The 23,719-nt window shown below is 38.0% G+C and overlaps 1 protein-coding gene across 1 annotated transcript in view; it reads right to left on the minus strand.

Moving 5' to 3' along the window:
- Positions 1–23,719, minus strand: part of atxn2 (ataxin 2) — a 33,263-nt gene extending 9,544 nt beyond the window's left edge. The window contains 18 exon segments of the mRNA XM_055224282.1: positions 596–659; positions 2,796–2,942; positions 3,023–3,086; positions 3,447–3,799; positions 3,893–3,963; positions 4,464–4,571; positions 5,349–5,519; positions 7,004–7,186; positions 10,355–10,594; positions 13,171–13,343; positions 14,697–14,885; positions 14,953–15,044; positions 16,875–16,999; positions 19,483–19,633; positions 21,122–21,193; positions 21,517–21,576; positions 22,099–22,129; positions 23,198–23,719. Coding sequence (XP_055080257.1) covers positions 596–659; positions 2,796–2,942; positions 3,023–3,086; positions 3,447–3,799; positions 3,893–3,963; positions 4,464–4,571; positions 5,349–5,519; positions 7,004–7,186; positions 10,355–10,594; positions 13,171–13,343; positions 14,697–14,885; positions 14,953–15,044; positions 16,875–16,999; positions 19,483–19,633; positions 21,122–21,193; positions 21,517–21,576; positions 22,099–22,129; positions 23,198–23,304 — 2,401 coding nt within the window. The 5' untranslated portion in view covers positions 23,305–23,719.

Below are 23,719 nucleotides of genomic sequence, written 5' to 3' on the forward strand. Positions count from 1 at the left end.
TACTTCTCCCACCACTGCCAGTAACACTTGTTGCCTGTTTGGTCTGTGCCATATTTAAACTTTAAATACTCTTTAAATAGGTACTTTAATACTTTTACTTAAGTCAACTTTTTCATGTGATACTTTTACTTGAGTATTTTTGCTTCTGCATCTGTACTTTTACTTAAAAAAATTGACTACTTGTTGCCTGTTTGGTCTTAGATTTGATCCTACACATATTACTCTCTACAGAATAATCTCATGGTTAGATAATAAGCAAATGTAAACTCTAGTCAAAAACGATCCCATATAGAAGGCAACATTTTAAATATTAAAACAGTGAACTGATTAAACAAATTAGAATGTTTATGTATTTTGTCTCTCTGATGAAGGCCGATTGTGACATAAATGATAGCACAGCATTGTTTCATCTCACAATAACTTCCCTATCCATTCTAAACAGGTTTTAGTCCAATACATTTTCTCATATAAACACATGCTTGTTAAGTCAATGTTGGTTACACTCAGTTACAGAAGCCCCACACAGACTGGCATTAGCAGCGTGACCTCGGCGGCAGCAGCTGCAGACGACAGCAGAAGTGATTCTCACCTTTACCTGGTCTGTAGGGTTTGGACTGGCTGACTGTCATGTGAGAGATCGGAAGCTGGTACATAGGAGACTGCGCCAACAAAAATAAAACATTACAACATATTAGTACAGTTTGCGTTGCATTTTTTCAACAGCAAAATCAAATCCCAATACAAAGGCAGAAGGACTTAACCTGCGTGTGAATTTTAAACCAAAAGAAAGGGTTTAAAGCATCCCTTACCTGGGACCACATGCATGTTAACATTATACAGAACTACTGAACAAAAAGACGTATTTTAGTTTGGAAATTCAAGACCATTCCATGCATTTTAATACGACTAAGGAAAAAAAAAATAAACTACCTGGAAAAACCGAGATACAAAATGACAAGACAAGGTTTTCAGTGATGGGTTCAAATAGATTGCAATAAGAAGTTGGCAAACCAACATCTGATGGCATTATTTTAACAAGCAAGCAAAACATCCGAGAACAGTTTGGGGTAAAAAATAAAGAATAGAAATCTAGGGGAAAAAAAAAACTCACAAACCTTCCATATAATGCTTTTCTAATGGAGCCAGAGAGAGAGGAGAGGGGGAGGGAAAAGGGAGAGACACCACTCTTTAGTATTTGACTTGTATTCAAATGATGTTGGATCACCAAGGGTTTCTTAGTGCAATTAAGTCAGTTCTATACTACTACAATATACACACACACAATTACTTCAGATTATGTTAAGTATTCATGATAAACAGCTACATGTGTGTTATGGTAAAACATGACAGATGAATTCATGATGCATTATGGGTAGTTAAGGGTAAGTTAATAGTGTTATGCTATGCTAGCAGTTACATCAAATACATCCTCTTGAGATCTGATTCTTCACAGTTAAAGGGCCCATGTTACGCTGTTTTCTGATGTTATAATGTTATTTCCTCTTCACAAACAGACATGGAGTTGTGTTTTGTTTCATTCACACATATTTAACACACAATCCCTGCATATTTAGGTGTAGAGTTCTTCTCTCAAACTGAAACAAAAACTACCCCTTTATGACATCACAAGATGGAACAGGGCATTTTGAGCTTTGGAGATATAGACAAATTAATAATAACAGGTTACTCAAACATGTGTGAGTGAAACAAAACACAACTCAAAGTATGTTTTTGAGGACGTAACAACATTATAAGATGACTTAAAGTTCACAAGAATCAATTTAGCATAGTATGGGACCTTTAAGTTTAGCAAAAAGTTGACCTACAGTAGCTTATCTTATCAGTAGCGTATTTATGTGCAGTAAAGCAATATTTTGTAGATTAAGTAGACATATAATATGTTTACTATGTTTTTGATAAGCATTCTACACTGAGTACACCAAGCCAATTTGCATTACATGATAGGGCTACACAATACATCAAAATATAACCATCATTACATTACAGAGTTCTATGATTAAAGGTGCAATATGCAACTTTTCTGGTGGAGGATCTGCCCCCTGCTTGTCTCCATAGAGATGTTGCATGTCCTACATACAGTATGGCATCGTCTTTAAATGTGCGCACTGTATGGGTCCTCTTTATTTGAAGTAGTTACTGCAGCCTTGTGCTCCACCCAGAGCCCTGAGGTCAGAGGTCAGCTCCTGCTGCTGTGCCCAAAGCCAGACTCAAGACAAGACTTTTCTGTGGCAGCACCCAGACTATGGAACAGCACCCTCTGCCTGTCAGATCCTCTCAATCTTGAACACCGTTTAAGACTAGACTGAAAACCCACCTCTTCGCATTAGGTACTTAATACTAGACAGGATATCATGGTGTTTCATTGTTCTTTTCCTATGCATTATGTTATCTGTATATATTTGTTTTTGTTCACTTTTATGTGAAGCACTTTGGTAAGCTGAAGTTGTTTAAATGTTATAGAAATAAATTTGAATTGAATAAAAAATATCAATTGCCATGGAGACAAGGAGGTGATGCCACCAGGCCAAGTTAAAGGTCAAATCTGTGGAGAGGTGAACCCACTCGGTAAGAATGCTTGATTTTCCAGGTAATTTTGAGCATTTAAATCACTTGTAAGCAGTATCATCTCCATGGAAACAAGCAGGTGATGAACCCTTTTCCAAAAAAGTTATAGTGTACCTTCAATAATAATAATAATAATAATAATAATAATAATAATAATAATAATAATAATTCAGCCAATATTGGTGTTTGGATATGTGCTATGCTCTCACCTGAACTCCAGGACTGACAGGGGTGAGCGGGTACATTTGGGGGAAGCAGACCGTCTGGCCATAAACGGTGGGGGGCTGTGGCACCACGATGGAGGGGCTAGGCTGCCCCTGAGGCCGAGGTGGGGTTGGGGTGTTGGCCGGTTTAGGCTGAGGAAAACAATATGGGTCATAGTTTAGTTCACTAAAGACGACAGAGCAAATATAAAACTGTACTGATAAAACTGTACCTGTGCATTGAACCTGGGCTTGAACTCATTGGCATTTGGGTTCAGGGTTGATTTTCTCACTTGACTAGAGACAGAATGAAGAAAAAGCTTGAAAGATTCTAGTTATTCACCAAGTTAACATTTATAAGCACTGGGGCTACTGATGAAAGATCAAAAAATGCTCTTATATTGACCAAATTTGTTATCATGACAGACATAGTATTCAGGAAGCAGACTTTTTTTTATAGGCTATGAGGAAAAGCTGAGTCTTGAGCTGTTAAATATCCTGTCTCCATGGAGTCTTCAAGTGGTAAAACTATGCTAAACCTGTACTTTAAAATACCCATTCACACTTTGAGAAATTACTATTTAGAAATCCTGAAATGAAGCTAACTGGATTCCCCATGTTCTTGACTAAAATAAAAGTCAAAATTTGAGCACTCACTCCTGCACAGCCTCCTTTTTCTCCTCTTTATCCTCGTGCTTGGCTCCGCTGTATGCAGACGTAGGTGTGGTCTGAACGCTCATGTCCAGTCCCGCCCTCTTCAAGTCTGGAGCAGAGGGAGAGGGCGACAGGGCGGCCGGACTTCCTGGTTTGCTGCTATTGGAGGTGCTGGACGGAGCCGCGCTACTTCCGGGAGTTCCGGGAGTGATGACCACCACCCCGTCCTCTGAGGCCTCTCTCCCCGCTGCGGAAGCTTTGTCTAGGGGTAGGTCTTTGGGCTTGTCTACTGAATCTCTGGGGCCCTTGGTCATCATCTGTTCAAATGAAGGGTCTGGGTTTGAACTAGGCTGCAACTGTAAAGATGAAAAAAAAAAAAAAACATTACGTAATATAATAAAAAGGAGCCAAGTGGGGGTAATGCGTTTTTCAAATGAAGTAGAACTTACCCTAAAATCTACACTAAATTTCTTTAAATTGTCTATCTGCTTTCTGTGATCTGGTGCCATAGAGGGAGGTCCTGAAATGGGGGAAAAAAAAAAACATTTAAAAAAACCTCTGCAGCTCAGTGAGTGAATTCTGGAGGTTCTGAGCTTTCACATAGGGAAGCACCGATCCAGTTTTTTTTTTCAGTTCTGAAACCTGCCGATCACCGATATCACCCGATACTAGAGCAGAGAGTGAAAACAGCATTTATTTCCTTAAAACTAAAATAAAATGAGACAAAACTGTTGCAAATGAGTGGTTATATAGCAGTTATTTATCTCTAAAGTAATGACAGAACAACTTTGTATAAATAAAAATTCATTTTGAGACTTTTTGGGTCAACTATGGCAGGTAAATAGTTTGATTACATCAATTTATATTCGATCTAGCTCATTTTTCTGTATCAGTGCTGATATCAGATACAGTATTGGATCAGTGCATCACCACTTAAACCAGTAAGCGGCAGGCTACAAACACTCCTCTTTAAAAGGTACAGACAATAAATAAAATAAAGCTACAGACAAGAAAATGTACCTTTACAGACTGGTCTAGAGATACTAGGGGAGCTTTCCAAGGGCTTGATGTTCTCCTTGTTGGCAGTGGGCGACGTTTGTCTCGTCTCCTGAACTCGACAATCTTTTCCTTTTACAGACAGAGTACAGAGTTTGAATTAGATTGGATTACAAATGCAGCAGGTTAGATGTGTAGATACTTACAAGTTAACATTATTACTAATGATTTATGATTAGTGTAAGTAACCAGGAGGGAATAGTCTGAATTTTAACCCAGGTAATATTATGCCTATCCCAGTAGTGTTGCTCCCATACTGATAATTGGCCTTATTATACAGATACCAATCTGATAGTCTGAAGAAGTACATTAAGGCTACTCAATTTTGTTACAGGACAAGGCCAAAAACATAAAAGGGTCCTTCTATAAAAGATTTTGGTCTTGGTTTCAAGTGTCTGCAGAGCCTCCACAGCGTTAGCATTAGCCACAGCTGTTAACAGCAGCAGACCTAGCATCTATGGGTCCTCATTCTGGAAAATACATTGGTGATTTGGTCCTAATACTCGCCGTTACAGATACCCCATAAATGTGCGGTATTGAAGCTTTTGCCAATGCCAGCATCGGCATCAGAACAACCCTAGTATATAGACCCTTTGCTCTGTTTCCCCAAATCACTGCACAGCAAAGTAGAGCAAGGAGCAACAGATCATATCATATACAAGATTTTAAGTTTTTTAAGTCCCTTGTTTTGGTTAAGCATTATAAAACAAATGCCTCTACAGTATTATGTCATATAGTTTTTGTTTTTTTTAAATGGAAATTTCATACTGCCCCATCCCTAGTTTCAATAAAGTCTAAAACCTGCCAACTGTGAATATAAAAGTTATGGGAAGTAAATCCCCTACTCACCATCGGAGGAGGGGATCATGTTGGGGGCAGGGCTAGCAGCAGTGGGCGAGGAAGCGGATGGCGTTCCTGTGGTTTCTATGGGAACAGTTCCTGTCTGAGGGGATGGAAGAGTCGAAGAACCAGGAGACGCACCACTCATGTTGTTTTGTCGAGGTGAGCGGGGCCTGTGAGCTGAAGGAGAACACACAGAGGTGGTTATAAGATACGACTCTGATCAAGCTACATTTTGAAATTATTCTTAAATTGTTTCCTTATATATTGTTGTTAAGATGGAATAGAAAAAAGCCTAATATGGTCTATGTTATAATGTTTTTTTTTCTCCTTACAGACATTCCTGGAGTTGTGTTTTGTTTCATTTACAAACCTTGCATAATTATGGTGAGTTCATCTCTCAAACAGAAAACACTCTGTTTCACTTTGTGATGTCATGTGGTAGTACAGGAAGTGCTCCACTGTGTTTTTAAACTCCATACACCTTCACTAGAATCATTTGGATTATTTCAGATCTGAAACTGCCGATCTCTACTGAAGAAAAAGGCAGTTGTTATCCTGAATACTACCAATACATGACATCATAAGGTGGAACAGAGACTTGAGCTTTGAAGATGCAGATCAATAATAAAGGGTCACTCAAACATGTGTGAATGAAACAAACCACAACTCCAGGTATGTCTTTGAGGAGGTAACGACATTCTAACATGACTAAAAGCTCACAAGAGTTAATTTTGCATAATATAGGACCTTTAATGCCAACTTATTTCTGATGTTGTAATGGGCCCATTTCTGGATTAGCTGCCGAGTCGATCTTCAATATATCTGAATCTATTCAATTTTATTTATATGACAACAACTTCAGCTGACTAAAGTGCTTCACATAAAAGTCAACAAAAAACAAATACACAGATAACACAAGCCAAAGGAAAAGAACAATAAAACATAAAGATATATATGTCTAGCTAGTATTAAATGCCAGGGAGAAGAGATGGGTTTTCAGTCTAGTCTTAAACTGCATTAAAGACTGAGAGGACCTGACAGGAGGAGGTTTCATTTCATCACACTGTAGGACATTCCAAGTCATGTGTTTTTACTTTACAAGAGCAATTATGGGCAATTAAACAGTTTGAAAATTTGATTAATGAACAAACATGTAAACAATACCAGACATGATTCTTATCTCATTTACACAGACAAATGACAATAAAAAAAAAACACAGATGTGCATACTCTTGCTGTGTCATTGGGCAAGACACTTCACTCACCTTACCCATGTATAAATGTGATGTGTGAGTGTTTGGTTGTGATCAGAGAGGCTGATGGCACAGACTGACTGCCTCACTTCTGTTAGACTACTCTGAGGCAGCTGTGGCTCTAGTAGTACTAGTATTTACTGCGTAAAATGTTCAGCAACAGGATTAAAAACAGACTGTATAAAGAAGTGGACTAAGTTAGTCTGACATCACTCATACTGTTCGGCTCCAGTCAAATGAAGCAATTCAGAGGGATGGACAACAATTTTTCAATGCGAAGTGAATTGGAGTCCATGAGCCAGAAGTGTGCACATGATCACTTCCCATTTGGAACGCGGCGGCTAGCTGGTTAGCCATGTCCATTTATGTATACAGTCTAGGGTTAAAAAAACAACAACAACTACTTACCTCCACTAACGACTGAAGACCAGGTTCCTCCCGAGCTGCTTCGTGTTGGTGGAGCAGCAGGGACCTCTACAGGGGCATTGTGGGAAATTAACTCCAACCCAGGGGGCACTCCAGGGGTCCGGCAGGGAGGTCCTCTGTGAGTGCGAGGAGTTCTCTGGGACTTAGGAGACATTCGAGGTGGACCTACAAAATCCAGAGACAGACATGAGAACGACTGCTTCCATTAAACCAAGGATTAGAACAGAGGTGGGCAATATTTACAAAACGTTTTATCTCTTTTTTTTCTAATTTCAAGATCAAAATGTATGAGTATAAGTCATCACTGAGGTTCAAGACAGTAGAAAAATATGTCATGTTCAAACAAGAACTGTATTTCATTTTGTTTTCAATTTGACTATTTATTCACTTTTATTATAGACGATATACATGATTTTGTGATTTTGCATCCCTCCAAAAACAGGCATATATGTTATTTTGACTATATACTGCCCACCTTCATTAAAAAAAAACAAAATACACACCACACAAACACTTTATATACAGAACAAATACAGATGCAAACATGTGCTTAGGAAAGACCTGAGACAGAGCTCCAATGCCACAGCAAACGACACAGCACACATTTAGTAGAAAGATCGTAGGGGTTAATGTGATGGGAATTCAAATTGTACTGTTTGTGTCTATTTTCTGGCTTAGGTCATGCTAAACAGGAAGCACAAAAGCAAACCAAGCCCTCCCACATGCCAAGGTAAAGGTGCCCATTTCATAAAGTTCAGACACTCTCCAAATGAGTTTTCATTTGGGCTAAACTTATTTCAAATATGGCAACCTCACCTTTCAATTCCACACTAGATCTGGGCAAATTTTCAATCACAGTTGTTTTTTTCCTTTCTGCCATAGGATAAATGAGTTGCATTCAGAATTTTAAATCAGGATCTGCAAAGGTTTGATGAGTCAACTTAGGTGTATTCTTGCCAGTTGTCAAAATTTAGTGTGAGTTGAGTTGTCCAAACTAGAGATAAGCCCATATATATTGGCCTAGTTTTTAGTGCATCAGCTATTGACCTTAAATCTCCAGCACCGATATACAGGGTGTCCATAGTCTCTTTATAATTTAAAAATGTTATTACAACTGCCATTGATAAGATATCTTAATTATATTTGTTCTATTGTACTCAGCAGTCAAACAAGTTTTTAATCACAGTGCATTGTTGAATAAAGCGGCATCCTTTTGAATGATATGGCTCCTCCGCAAGATAAGGCAGTGTGTATCATGGGTTCTTTGTGGCTATGTTATAGATATCGAGCACTGAACAAAGATACATTACTGAACTAAAGCAAAAGATAACAAATGCGATTGCAACCATTGATGAGGCTATGCTATAGCGAACATGGCAAGACATCTAGTCCTGTCTTGATGTGTTTGTGCCACTAATGGTGCCCATATAGAGGTATATTAAATTAGGTTATTAAAAAAAGGTTTTAAATTGTACAGAGACTTTATGGACACAATCTATTTTTGGCCAACCTGCTGCCTAAAGAGTACACATAAAGCTTTATTTGAACACTAGAACAAAAATATAACTGCATAAAACATGAACACACAGCTCCCTTATAGTTTTTAGTAAATTTAAATGACATAATTTGGGGAAAATAATCTAAATCGACCCCACATATCGGCCCAAAAAATAGCATCAGAGCTTATCGGTTGATATAGATTCTAACAATTGGAACCGGCATCGGCCATAAAAAAAACAAAAAAAACAACAACATATCAGCCAATCTCTAGTCCAGACCATTTTGAAACCTTGATACTATAGTTGACTTTTTTATAAGACCAATTTAACTTTAAATAAATTGGTCAGTGAGTTAAAAGCAATTCTCTTACAACAAAAATGCCATCTTGAAAAAGAGGTTATGCAGTGACATCATTTTATTTGAAAAATGCCCCTCACACTTCCGACTGAGTGGCACTAAGGCAGAACTAAGGGCAGAACAATAGGCAAAATGTGTTTCTTTCCCTTTCTCAATTTTTTGCATGGAGCTAGGCCTGTCACAATGATCATTACTTACTTTTCGTTCAGTATATGACACCTGGAACAATATATATTTTTAGCTCAGTGTTTACCATGAGTACTTTTCTTTGCAAAAGTGGGGAGATTTGGGGTATTTTTTATTGTAATATAATAAGATTTGAGCTGTGGAGGGATGAATAGGTCCTGTTTACAGCTAATTATTGTTACATTCTGCTGTTTATTTGCTGCTGCCCATGTCTGTTAATGATTTCTACTTGGATTATCTTGCATTACTTCAGTCTTAATTAGTGGCCTAAAGTTGTTTCAATATTATTGTTAATCGCAGTATTTCTCTGTAGCAATATATCGTGCTTCAAAATCTGTTATGGTGGCAGGTCTACATGGAGCTGTTATTTTCAACACAAAGACTCAGAAATGTGTTATCTAAGGAGAGAAAGGTTCAGTTCATTTGTGTCCGATTTAGTCTGCATCAGTGATGAGTGTAGCCTACAGTGTCCCTATGGTTTAGCTAGCCGTTAACTAGTTTGACTAGTTATGGCTTGCTTTACTTGATTTTCTTGTTTTAAGTGTGAGCTTTAGACTTTTATATTTGTTATCAGATTATAACAGCTCTTTCACATTTTAGATTTAATGTTTTGAGCTTTTACAGGAGAAAATATCATTACTCACCATCATAGACTGTAAAAAGAAGTGGACTAAGTGAGAGTGACCTAACCCATAGCATTCGGCTCCAGTTAAATGAAGCTCATCAAGGTTAGTGTGGCGCTTAGCAACGCTGTCAATCAAACCAGTTGGTAATGCTAGCAGGTACAACCTTGGGAAAAGAAGGTAGCTGATTTGTCTCTTATTAATGTTCCCAATTTAAGTTAGACACAATAGAAAAAATAAAAACACCAGGACCATGTAGAGCGGGTTAATATTAAGATTTTACGACCAAAATGAGCCTGACAGCAGCAGTTATAGAGAGGGACCACAATTTTCTAATGTAAAGTGGAGTACAGCAGCTAGCTATGTCCATTTATATATAGTCTATGCTCACCAATGACTCTCAAATATCTTTGCCACTCACTAATAAAGTTCCAAAGGCTGTGTCGTCATCTGCATAACCTCTATAGGAAGCATATAGACTCATTATGTAAAGAATTGTTAACTAGTTACTAGAACTGCTAAACTTGATATTAAAATTCTGAATTCAAATATTTTAACTGATCTAGATATTGCTGATTTGCAGTGCACAAAACCAACTGTGATCTGGTTAAACAATCACATGTCCTCCTTTAACTTTGCCCAGGTCTACTCCACACAGCGGTGGTACCTTCTGAAGACATGCGTTTGGGCAAAGTAGAGGCTGGCGACGTGGGCCCATGATGAGAAAAAGAGGATGATGCGGAAGAGGGGTAGGAAGAGTGGGATGAGTGAGAGGGAGGTCTAGAAGGTCTAGAGGGAGGTCTGGAGGGCGGCCGGGTGGGTGTGGTTGCCCGAGGGGGGAGAGAGGAGGGGCCGGGCGGGTAACGAGAGGGAGACGGACAGGGTGAGGAAGACCAGTGGGATGAACCTACAAAGAACATACGGACCAAAACAGGAGATGACAACCAAACAGAAGAAGACAACGCTAGTAACACCCAATCTATTTAAAGTTCACCAATTCTGAGTAGATGTTTTCAGCTTAATTATAAACGTTTGGGACATTTTAATTTTAAATAGCTCCTAGTGTAAGACAAATCATGAAGAAAGCTGGTTTTAGTCCCAGGATGTGGCAACTAGCACTGAAATCAGTGATTTACAGACATGCCCTGCTGATCGATCCCAAACGGCACTCAAAAAAACTACACCATGAGCTAGATATATAGCAGTTCTGAAGGGGAAAAAAATCATTAAAAAATTGTTTTAGTTCCAGGATGTGGTAATGAAGGCTGTAATGGACTAAAGAAATTGTTGGTTGACTAAAGACATGCCCTGCTCATCGATTTGTTGAAGCTGTTCCAAACTGTTCTTTAAAAAAAAACAAAAAAAAAACCTAACTGCACAACTGCTACTTAAATAGCTCCTGGTGAAGGGAAAAATATTTTTTAAAAGCTGGTTTTAATCCCAGGATGTGGCAACTAGCACTGAAATTGGTCAACTTCAGACATGCCCTGCTGATCGGTTTGTTGTAGCTGTCCCAAACTGTACTCAAAAAACTACACAACTGCTACTTAAATAGCTCCTAGTGAAGGGGAAATCATTAAAAAGCTGATTTTAGTCCCAGGATGTGGCAATGAGGGCTGGAGTTGATTAAAAAATTTGTCAACTACAGACATGTCCTGCTGATTGGTTTGTTGTAGCTGTCCCATACTGCACTCAAAAAAACACATAACTGCTACTTAAATAGCTCCTAGTGAAGCGCAAATCATAAAAAAGATGGTTTTAGTCCCAGGATGTGGCAATGAGGGCAAATTCTTGGTCGACTATAGATGCTAATCATCGATTAGTTGCCATGAATCTGACCCAAATTGCACTCAAAAAGACTACACAACTGCAACTATTTACACAGAAAATTTGTAGTACTAGACCTGTCATAACTAATTTTGAAGCATGATATATCGCTACAGAGAGATAGTGCAATAAATGATAATATTGAAACTACTTTATGCCACTGACACAATAACAGTAATGCAAAATAATCCCAGTAAACCAATCTTAAATAGACAGTATCAGTAAAAGGTCTGTGTAATCCCTCAGTCGTCCAGGTATGATCCATAGTAAAAGAAAAATTCTAATCTGTCAACTGGACAAAAGGTTTTAGAGTGAAGACGTTTCGCTGCTCATCCAACCTGCTTCTTCAGTTCTGGTCAGATTACTACTGGACACTGCCTTATATCTATCCTCCCTTCAGATAGATATAAGAAAGACTGAAACTAACACACCTATTGTTTCAGACAGATATGAAAGGTAGTGTCGATATATCTATATATATCTATATATATATATCTATATATATATATATATCTATATATCTATATATATATCTATATATATATCTATATATATATATATATATATATATATATATATATATATATATATATATATATATATATATATATATATATATACACATACATATATATATACACGATATTATCATGTCATATATCGCCCAACTCTAAGACACATACTATAGAGAATGCATATAGTGCTGTGAAAAAGTAGGAGCAGATAAGTAATTAACATGTCTCATGCCATTTCTAAATCTTTGGGTCTCCAGCAAACCACTGTGAGAGCCATTATCCACAAATGGAAAAAGCAAGGTGCAGTGGTGAACCTTCCCAGGCTGGTCTACAAAAATTACCCCAAGAGCACAGCAACAACTGATCCAAGAGATCACAACCTAGAAGAACATCTAAGCAACAGCAGGCCTCACTTGCCTCAGTAAAGGTCAGTGTTCATGACTCAACCATAAGAAAGAGGCAAAAATGGCATGCATGGCAGAGTTCCAAGGCGAAAGCTACTGCTGACAAAAAAAGAACATAAAGGCTCGTCTCACTTTTGCCAAAAAACATCTTGATGATCCCCAAAGCTTTTGGGAAAATATTCTGTGGACTGATGAAACAAAAGTTGAACTTTTTGTGCATCCAGTTACATTTGCCGTAAAATGAACACAGCATTTGATAAAAAGTGGCTAAGAGTGACAAAGGTGACAAAAAAGTAAGAAATGGGTAAGGGGCAAATACTTTTTCACAGCACTATAGAGTAATCTGAGTGGGTGTTGGATGACCTGAGAAATCAGGAGCAAAATTGTTTTGCCTCATCATTATATCATTATATCTATATATCTATATATATCTATATATATCTATATATCTATATCTATATATAGATATAGATATAGATAGATAGAGAGACACACACACACACGCGCAAATGCCCAGACTACTGAGAAAGTACAAATAATTAACATAATCTTAATTGGTGATCTTTAAATAGAGATTAGGGAAAAGGGGAACTTAAATTAATGGTCAAGTATTTAGGTGGTGCTTTTCATTATACAGAGGAAATGACATAATACAAATAGGTAGAACATTATACATTATTTGCCACTAGCTAACCAACTGAATTTTTAAAAGCATTTTTGTATTTTTTTTTTTTTACCTCCATTGACCACCCTCTGGTCAGAGCTGGCACTGGGGCTGTAGTCGTGTGGTCCGGAGCGAGGGGTCGGGGGTCCTCCTGAGTTCTGACTAAGACGAGGTGAGTTCTGTCGGCCCGGCCCCCAGGACATGGCCTCTCTGTTCCTCTGGCCTGGAGGAATGTACTTACTCTCTCTGCACACAAACAACAGCAGATGCTCGGGTTCATTAAATACAAGACAAACGAGGAAAAACTGAATAATTAGCTTTGACTTTTGCTTTTTGCCAACTGCTTCTGCTGAGACAAAATGAGGATGTTTCTGCCATTTTGAAGCTGGTATTGTTTTGTGAACAGCTGTTGTCTGCACAGCGATTTCACAAGAGACTGAATTTAAGGTTTGAATTAGTTTTAATAAAAAAGCAAGTATGTGTGTGGTTTCATCAGCTCACTGCACAAAGTTTGAAAGGCAGGGTTGAGTGAGCTTTTGGGTCAGTTGAACCCAAATTATAGGATGCACTCCTCCCTCGGCAGGAGTTCACAGAGTTGCAAATGAATCATGAAAAATGCATCTAAAAATCTGACAAAAGACCGACATGTTCCTCTGTGCTGTATGTTATGAATGAAGTAGTAGTGTACATCGGCATATGGGATCTGCAATAAGTAAAGATCTGGGTTCGAGCTGGAGTTAAAAATCGTCAGTGTAATGCTTAGGCGTTTTTATTGGAGAGATTTACAGCCTTCTGTCAGTCTTCTGTCAGTAGAAGGCTGTGGTTTGGAACAGAGTTCAGACTTTGGAGGAAGAAATTTGCCTGCTGTTTATTTTAAATAGCACTGACTAAACATCTATTGTTCTTGTTCACAAAATGATTTTGAAACCAGTTATTATTGCATTTTAATATAATGAAATAAAAATTAATAAGCATGATTAATCTTTTTGTCATATCTAAAAGCCCTTGGCCCTGTACATTTGACACGCTTTACGCAGAATTTAGCAGTACCACCTGTTGGACATTTGCCTGGCAAATCACTCCCTTTGTATCAGTCTGGTCCACATGCCCTCTGTGGCCTCTCCGGCCAGAACCAAATATTATTTTTTTGAGTGATACATGTGAAACAAAGGAGCTCAATCTTCACCCAGCATTTACTTATTATTTAGGGCTCTACAAATATTAATTTTCAAGGCACTCAAAGCACTTTGCATCAAGGAGTCACTCACCCATTCGCACACACATTCCTACCCTAGTGTACAGACACTGGGGACTAGGTGGGTTAAGTGTCTTGCCCAAGGACACAATGGCAGGATTCATCTGTGGGAGCTGACCTGCGGGTTAGTGGATCTGACAGCTCAACCTACGTTTATGTCAAGAGCGGGATTCGAACCACCAACCTCGAGACCAGTGGATCTCAGATGAACAGCGTTTATTTCTGCAGAAATCCACCCTGTTTTTTCCCTTCTTTTCTCCTCGTAAGCATATATGTTTTGATACCTGACTCCGAAGGCATGCATGTGTGTGTTCTGGATATAAAACAGCAAGTGCGTCATTCACCTGCTTAATGCGTGTCCGTCTCTCTCCCCTCGGACCACAGCTGTGTATTTGTCCTCCTCTGTGCGCTCGTCATTCTCCAGAGCCACACGAGCCTTATACGTGGCACTGGCCTCAATCTCCTCTGCCAGCTGCGCGGCCCGAGCCTCCCGTTTCAAATACTCCTCGGAGTTGTCCCGCTCGAGAGGAACCCTGCATCAGACGTTAGTGAAAAACTTAGGACAAAGTTATGACATGCTGCATGAATAATGAGACATACGTGTAAGTTGAGAGGCTGCTGTCGTATGTGGACAGAACACCATACTTTTCTTCATTGAACTTAAACATGTCGTTGGGATCCCAGCCGTTTGACTGAAGGGAAAAGATAAGAGTTTCTTGAATTAGTATTATATCCAGCAATCAAAAGCTTATGTGTCTGCGTATGTGTGTGTATACTTGTCAATATGCATGCATACAGGTATACATGTCTTCATGGATCGGTGTGTGTGAGAATATTGACGTGTACGGATTTGTGTGTCTGCTTGTGTGTATGTGTGCGTGTGTTTGTATAAAGAGGTCTTCTTTCCTACATTCATGAGAGATGAGTGTTGTTTTTGTCTGTAAATAGATTTTCTGCTATCTTGTGTTCTTTATGTTGAGAGGGTTAGGCAAAATAAGTGTTAAACTTTAGCCTAAACCCCTTCAGTCTGTAGAATAAATGAGGTGCTATATGTTATTTTTGTGTTATTTATTGTAACATGATTAATGATTATGCTAACTGATGAAAGAAAGAAAGAAAGCTAACTAACTAACTGGCTTGCTGTGGCTCAGAGAACAGACTTTAAAGCAGCTCTGCTTGTGTACAGGTCTCTCCCTGGCCTAGCACCAAATCACATCTCACACTCTGAGGACTTCAGGGACTGGCCTCCTGCTGGTGCCCAGAGTCAGGACTAAACATGGGGAATCAGTATTTCAGTTTTATGCAGCTAAAACCTGGAACAGTCTTCCTGAAGATGTGAAACAGGCCTCTACTTTGACACTGTTTAAATCCAGACTCAAAACAGTTCCGTTTAGCTGTGCATATGACTGAAAGTTTTATTCTGCACTTTTCTCCTTTAATGTTAATTTTTTAATGAATATTTGTGATTATTTATGTTTTGATTTGTTGTATTGTGATTTTAATGTATTTCTTATTCTGAATTACTTTTTGTCTGAATTGTGCTATACAAATAAACTTGCTTTGCCTTGCCTAACTCTTGTTCATAACATTGCTCCTATAAGTGAATGATTTTGCAACATATCTTTTGGCAACAATTATGATTTTTCACCTCTCGTAAAGTTGCAAAGTTAAACTGTTTCTGGCCTTTGAAAATAAGGACACCAAGTCCACAAAAGAGTGCTATTAATCAAGTTTGAAGCATTCTTTAAAAAGTACAAAGGTGAGAGCAGATCCTCACATGTGTCTGTTTACATCCACACAGCGAGGATCAGGCTGAAGCTGATGCAGATTCGTGATAGACTCTACTTTATCGCCAGGCTTCTGTGTATTAAAAGCATTTATCTGAACTACTGCACCACATTTTACTAATAACAATCAGTTGTATCTAAAACAGAAGTGCATTGCTCTGATATTTGGAACACTTTAGAATCTCAAAGTGAGTTGTTTGGCTGTAGACAGGAAACAGCCAACAGAGGTGCACTAGCTTTGTTAGCTTGTTGTGTATGGTCTCGTCACTGCCATATACTGCTGCAGTCTTTGCACTCTGAGATTTTAAATTTTATTTGATTCTCCTGATGTCTGTAGTCTGCACTATTTGTTGTTGTTTAGAAATCATTTAAATAAAAAAAAAATTAAGAGCCCCTCTGGGGACTGGTGTTGCAAATAAGAGTAAGCTATAAACACTGTGACACCTGCATCAGATTACTGAATTGTTAATCTATGTTTGTTGTATCTGTCCCTATTCCAATAAACAATACAATAAAGTAAGAATTAACTGCTAAACTAATACAAGGATCACACATATTTCAGATTATATTTCTAGAGGTCAAAACTACAAAGCAGTTTCAAAGATAATAAGACAGGATATTTGGTTGTTGGCAAAGTACTTAAATAATGACTCTTTGGGATTTGCTAATTGCGACTGTTTACATCCTCCTACATATATCTGCGTGAGATCATATGTGAGAGAATCCATGTCTTACCACGTCGGTGTCCAAAGACTCCAGGCTGTCAGAGTGGTGAGTCTCGCCTCCGTCCCAAGGCTCCAAGTCTTTCTCTTTGTGTTCACCATTGATTCTTCCACTTACAGCTGAATCTGTGAAGTTGTCTGAAAAGCATGAGGGGAAAAAGCACCTTTCACTGTTACAGACAAACAAACAAAGAAAAGCAGTCAGAGGTTTGTCCTTCTGAGCAAAGACAAAGAGCCAACATGCCTCAAAGCTTCTGCCAGAGCAGCATTCAACAGAGAGCTGCATGGAAGTGGTACAACAGGCATATAAACAGAGAGAGGTGTGGGTCAGATTCAACTATATGTGTTCTGTGAAGGAAGGAGCTTTTCTTTATTATAAATCTAAAATAACTGCATTTTCAAAGGTCCTATATTACAGAAAAATAAACTCTTGTGAGCTTTAAGCCATGTTGTAATGTTGTTACCTCCTAAAAAACATACATGGAGTTGTGTTTTGTTTCATTCACACATGTTTGAGTAACACTTTATTATTAGTCTGTCTACATCTCCAAAGCTCCTTTGAAAATACCACTATTTTACACTACCACTACATGACATCATTTTGTGATGTCATGTAGTGGTAGTGTTAAAGTTAACAGCTCCTTTCACCTTTTGTTCAGTAGAGATGAACAATTCCAGGACTGAAATCATCCAAATGATTCTAGTGAAGGTGTGTGGAGTTTAAAAACACAGTGGAGCACTTCCTGTATTACTGCATGACATCACAAGGTAGAACAGAGTGTTTTTGTTTGAGAGAAGAACTCAGCATAAATATGCAGGGCTTGTGTGTTAAACATGTGAATGAAACAAATACAACTCCAGGTATGTTTTTGATAAGGAAACAACATTATAACTTAGATAAGAAAATAGCGTAATATGGACCCTTTAATAAAAAAATGTTTTTGGAGTTTTACTTGAAATACCACCTGGAATATGAATATGAAATAGCGGAAATTAACAACCAGGGCTGCGGGAGTGATGTTATTAAAACTGATAATTATGATTTATGCAAAGAGTTTCTCAAGCATAATCATGGTTAATAAAAATGTAAACCGAATAGAGTGGAACAGCTGCCAACATGCATTCTGTCAGAACATCCTACCCTGGTTTAAACAAGGTGAACATGTTGCTTTCAATGGAGGAATTCAACTGCCAAGTAGGGATGGGTCAATAAACGAGAATATCCTTTATCGTGGTAAAAAGAGTTGCCAATATTCGTCTGTGGGACATTTTGTATAATCAGGAGAATGGCCAACAGAGATAATGCCCATTATATCACTAGAATGTGTAGAACCAAGCTACTTCTCCAACTCTATAACAGCTGCTTAAATATGGAACTAGGCCTGTCACGATAACACATTTGAAGTTCAATATATTGCTGAAGTGAATATAGACAATAAACGATAATCTTGAATCTAATTTATGCCACTGACACAAAAACCCAAGAGCAGATTTAAATGACAAAAACTATTCTAAATCAACAATATTGTTAAAAATCATGAGCTGCAATAAATAAACAGCAGAACAAAACACTTAAGTCGTTAATAACTTCTATCAAAGATACAAACTAATTAAAAATTTTACAACTTAAAGCTTATCAAAAAGCCAAAAAATAAGCAAAAATGACCCAGTAGTGCGAAGTAAATGTACACACAATAAATACTGACCCCAAAGAAATACTATTCCAGCCTTCATATATAACTCGATATAGTGGTTATTGGGACAGGCCTACATGGAACCTGTTCATAATATTAAAATCATAATTATTAATTTCATTAACATTTTTAAACTGCCAGAAAAGTTAATTATCAAGCCATGCCTAGTGTCAAGTCTACTTACCCAAAAACAAGTATAAAACTTGTTTATAATTATAAAAATGTTCCAGCAGACGGTATCGCAAACCCAATGTAAACCCATTGCAACCCAAATGTACCCAGATACTATTAAGAGTATAAAAGGAGCTTTTAATCCACTGAAAGCAACTGCTGCTAAAATAGTGAAGCAATTTGGAAGACATCAACCTTGTCTCTGGAGTAGCAACAGTAGTTTAGTCAAGTGAGATTTTCAGAAATTGGTCAAAAATGCAGTAGCTCATTACCTGTGTCAGATGGAACTGAACAACAGGAGAGAAGAGACAGGTTACAGGGAAACAAGAAGGTAAAGACACAAATGACCAAATTTTAAAATGAAAATACTGTATACAGATTATAATAATCATCACTGTTTTACTGTTTTGATAAACTGAGTAATGTAACAAAGCCATACTGTCTCTTCAAACTATAGACACAACTTTCATTTTCAAAATAAATAAATCTATGTCTCAAATGCATTATCAAAACAAGATTGTTTTAGGTTTTAGGTGAAGAGAGCTCATTCAGTCCTTATTGAATGTCCTTGCTGAGCCAAGCCAACCTTTGGTCTAATCAATGACTGGCCTATTGGAGCAGACACACAAGATTTAACTTCCTCTGCAACATACACAAACACTACACTACACTACAGAGAAAGATATACATATACTTTGTATGTTTTATGCCTGCATGCAATTAAAAAATAAAAGTGTAAATTGCTGGGTTCTGTACCTTTGCGGGCGAAATTCAAGTCCACATCTTTGAAGGACACAACTACGACGTCTGAGGCTTTGAAAATGATGCTCTCCACAATGTCCTCTTTTCTGGGACCTGTGTTTGGCTCTGTGCTCTTTCTGTGGGCAGCATCTAGGACCAGGTCACACTAAAAAGGAAACAGATTTTTGTCAGTTTATAGATTACACATTAAATATTTATTTTTAAAAAGGTCGTGTATTACACAAAATTGACTAATAAGAGCTTTTAGTCATGTTATAATGTTGTTACCTCATCGAAAATATACCTGGAGTTGTGTTTTGTTTCATTCACACATGTTTGAGTAATCCTGAATTACTGTACTGTCTATATCTCCAAAACTCAAAATGTTCCATTCCACCTTGTGATGTCATGTCATGAAGTGGTAGTTTTCAAGTTAACAGCCACCTTTTACCTTTAGTTCAGTATTTAGTTCAAATGATTCTAGTGAAGGAGTATGGAGTTTAAAAACACAGTGGAGCACTTTCTGTATTACCATATAACATCACAAGGTGGAACAGAGTGCTTTCTGTTTGAAAGAACACGGCCTAAATATGCAGGGCTTGTGTATATTTTTTATGAGGAAACATTATAGCATTGATCAGAAAACAGCGTAATATGGGCCCTTTAAGCAATAATCATCCATTGAAGCCTGATATTCCTTTCCATTCAATTCATATGGTAAAAAGCTGGAAAAGTAAGTTTAGATGATCTCATATTATATTTAGTGCCTCTAATGGGGACAAGAATGCAGTTAACTGCTTTTGTCAATTTTTGAATAAAAAAGACTGACCTATTTCTACGTGTTTACAATATACTTACACCCATTACACTAGACGTTTCAAACCACCAATGGCTTAAGAACACTGAAAAGCATAGTTCTGTTATTTAAATACTCTTACTCCAAATATGTCATCATCATGTGTCTTCTGTTATTTAATTCTTGTCTTAAATCCAAGCTCAAAGTCAGCGGTTTCAAAGTCTCACACTTCATTAATGCAAAGATACTGTCAACAGTAAAATTGAGTGAAATAGTTCTGCCTAAAAGGGAAGATGAACGATCACATCCCTTTCCTCCATAAAAGGTAATACATCTCTTACTGCTGACTAGATCATCTCCACAACATAGCCCCATTGACTTTTACATGGCGAATAAAACGGCCGATTCCACTTTTGTCCTCAATCAGGCCTGTCACGATAACAAAATTTGAAGTTCAATATATCGCTCAAGTGAATATAGACAATAAACAATAATGAAACAAATTTATGCAACTGACATAAAAACCTGAGAGCAGATTTAACCAACAAAAACTATTCTAAATCTACAATATTGTTAAAAACATGAGCTGCAATAAATAAACAGCAGAATGAAACACTTAAGTATTGAGTTTGCATCTGTAATGAGTCAATTAAGTTATTAATTCAACCTTTCACAGCTTAAATCTTATCATAAAGCCAAAAAATAACCCAAAATTTCCCAGTAGTCCAAATAAAATGTACACATGATAAATACTGACCACCAAAAAAATATTGTTCCAAAAATATTGTTGTAAGTCAATATAGTCATTATAGTGACAGGCCTATCCCCAAGAAATATGGCGCCATCCACGATACATACCTCCGGCCCATAGGTTTTAAAAACTCCTTCATAAACCGTTCCATTTTTGACTTTCAGCTCACACTTGGTCCCCTGTAAAGAACAATACGGCTATAATTAATCACTGTGTGCACTCTGCATACACTCCAGTCAATGTCAGTTTACACGTTAAGAAACCCATGTACTGTGAAATGGGCAGAAGATTGATCGAGCTTCATCTGTTTGTGCCACCAGCTGTCTCTACAAATCGCACTGGCTTTGTTTATTGCCGAGTGGACGTTTTGAAGACGACAGGCTGTGCAACATACGGCAGTGGCTAATTTCTTACGGTGAGTTTGAATTACATCCAGTGTGTAAGATCATCATAAGAAAGTCAGTCATAAGAAAAATGCATAGACTGAAGCATTCAAACGTACCACTACTGAGGTCAGGACATGGACCATCCTCATATTGGCATACACACCATTGAAACAAACCTGAGGAAGAAGAAAAATAAACAAATCAATATATGCAGATCTTTAATATAGTACATTGTAATAATAACAACATTTAAACTGAAGCCATGTGTAATATGTATTAAAATGGCTCATGAGAAGACAATTAGTTAATAATAATTACTTTTAGTTTAATAGATTTTCACTTGGTGAAGATACTTTATACAATAGAATGTGAAGGATGGTCACCAAAAACCCTCAGGGGGGCTTAAAATGTGGTAACTCCCATATAAAATGTATAAGGTTCTAATAAAACTCATAAATAAAACTCAACCAAATTCATATGTGTAGCTTATGAGAGATAAAACACATCAGTACAAAGTTACAAGTTACACATCAAGTTTAACAGGAAACGCTACATGGAAAAGTGCAGTTATTCTGGAGCAGAGATTTTAAAGCATTTTTAATTCACACTGTGAAAGTTCTATAAAAGAGGGAGAGCAGGCGGTTCCATAGTTTAGATTTAGATATAGAACATTATCCTCATTAAGACCATATACTTACAGATGAAGGACCTTTGCCACTGTGTCGCCCCCTGTAAAAAGATAATAAATGACTAGAGAGACAGTAAGAATGAATATTCACCAGTTACACATATATTGTATAAAAAATGCAATTGTCAGTGTAACTAAACACCTCTATACATGTTCTAAACTGCCACTGCATGCTACATTCATTCACGCATTACTCATTTTACCAACCCTACTTTGAATTTATACTGATACTTACACTACATACACAATGTGGACCCATGTCTTTGTGTGTTTTATAAATCCACATCTACAATAAAGTGTTAAATCCGTTATATTGACTGAAAACTTCATTATGCTCTGGTACAAAATATACGCCATCAGCGGACTGTCCTATTGACCACAGTAGAAGAGGGGCCTCAGCCTAACTCAGGACAAAATCACTATGCGCATGGACCTCCTTACGCGTGCACACCAAGTTCACTCATTTAAGGAGCAGAGTAGCCCACATGTACAGATGTGTCAAGTTTCAAGGGCACGATTTCACATGAGTCGCATCGTCAAGGTTGAAAGACTGACGTTCTAATCTCTCTTTCCCCTCTCGCCCGGCTCCACACCCACCTCGGTGCGCCCACGTTTCATATGCATTTAATCTGTACAAGCCCGTCGCAGCATTTGAGTGTTGGGATGCATATTCACGTGGGGACTGTCATAAAACCTGACATTAGGAGCAGTAAATACAATAGCACAGAATGAGAAGCATGGGCTGTCAAATTACGCGTCGGATTGACTTCAAACTGGCCATAGCAAACATTAACAGCACAAGTAGAAATGTGCCACGATAAAAGCATTTGCGAAGAAACAGCGGCCCCGTGTACTGCATAGTTTAGAGCACTTTCGGGTTTTTTATTGTAGCACATAGAAGGCCTTAGGTGCACTGTACAGCGCTACGGACGCTAGGCCCAGATGCAGCTCACAAACGCGTAACAACGCTAGTGATTTTGGACCACAATCAGGGATGTCATCTCATGCAACCACCATCACTGTAAGCAGTGATCCCAGTGTCACTAGAGTTCATTATAAACGTGCGTCCTTGTGTGTTATTAACTCAAATATTTTACGGATGCACAGACCTTCCAAGACTCTGCCTTCCCCCGCCGCTTCCTCCGGCTCCGGAGGTGGTACCAGCACCGCTGCCACCGCCGGGCTTACTGCGATTTCCACCGGCCTTCATTGACATGATGATCCCATAAAAGAAACCGTATTAAACAATCTGTGCCGCAAAAAGATGTACAGCTATGTGACAGCTTGCTGATGTTAGCAATCTCGAAATCTGACTTGCTAGTAGGCTAAAGTCAACGTGCCTCGGAGGAAGATGATATGCTATGCTAATAAGATAGCGGGCTAACAGTTGCTAGCTCAATGAGCAATCTGTACAATGCCTATTAAAACAGAAAAATATATATATTTAAAAAGACAACACGCGCCAATATGTTGTCCGAACGAAACATTGGGTTAGTACCCCTTTGTCGATTTGCCGTGTAAAGCTAACAAAAATGTATATAATATATAATTGGGTTTGTAGCTATCTCAGGTTCTTTCCGTTGCTAACAGCGAAAAGACCAAAACAGTCTGAAAGGGACAAAAAACAGCGG

The sequence above is a fragment of the Periophthalmus magnuspinnatus genome, chromosome 9 (genome assembly GCF_009829125.3).
Source record: "Periophthalmus magnuspinnatus isolate fPerMag1 chromosome 9, fPerMag1.2.pri, whole genome shotgun sequence".
Classification (NCBI taxonomy): Eukaryota; Metazoa; Chordata; class Actinopteri; order Gobiiformes; family Gobiidae; genus Periophthalmus; species Periophthalmus magnuspinnatus.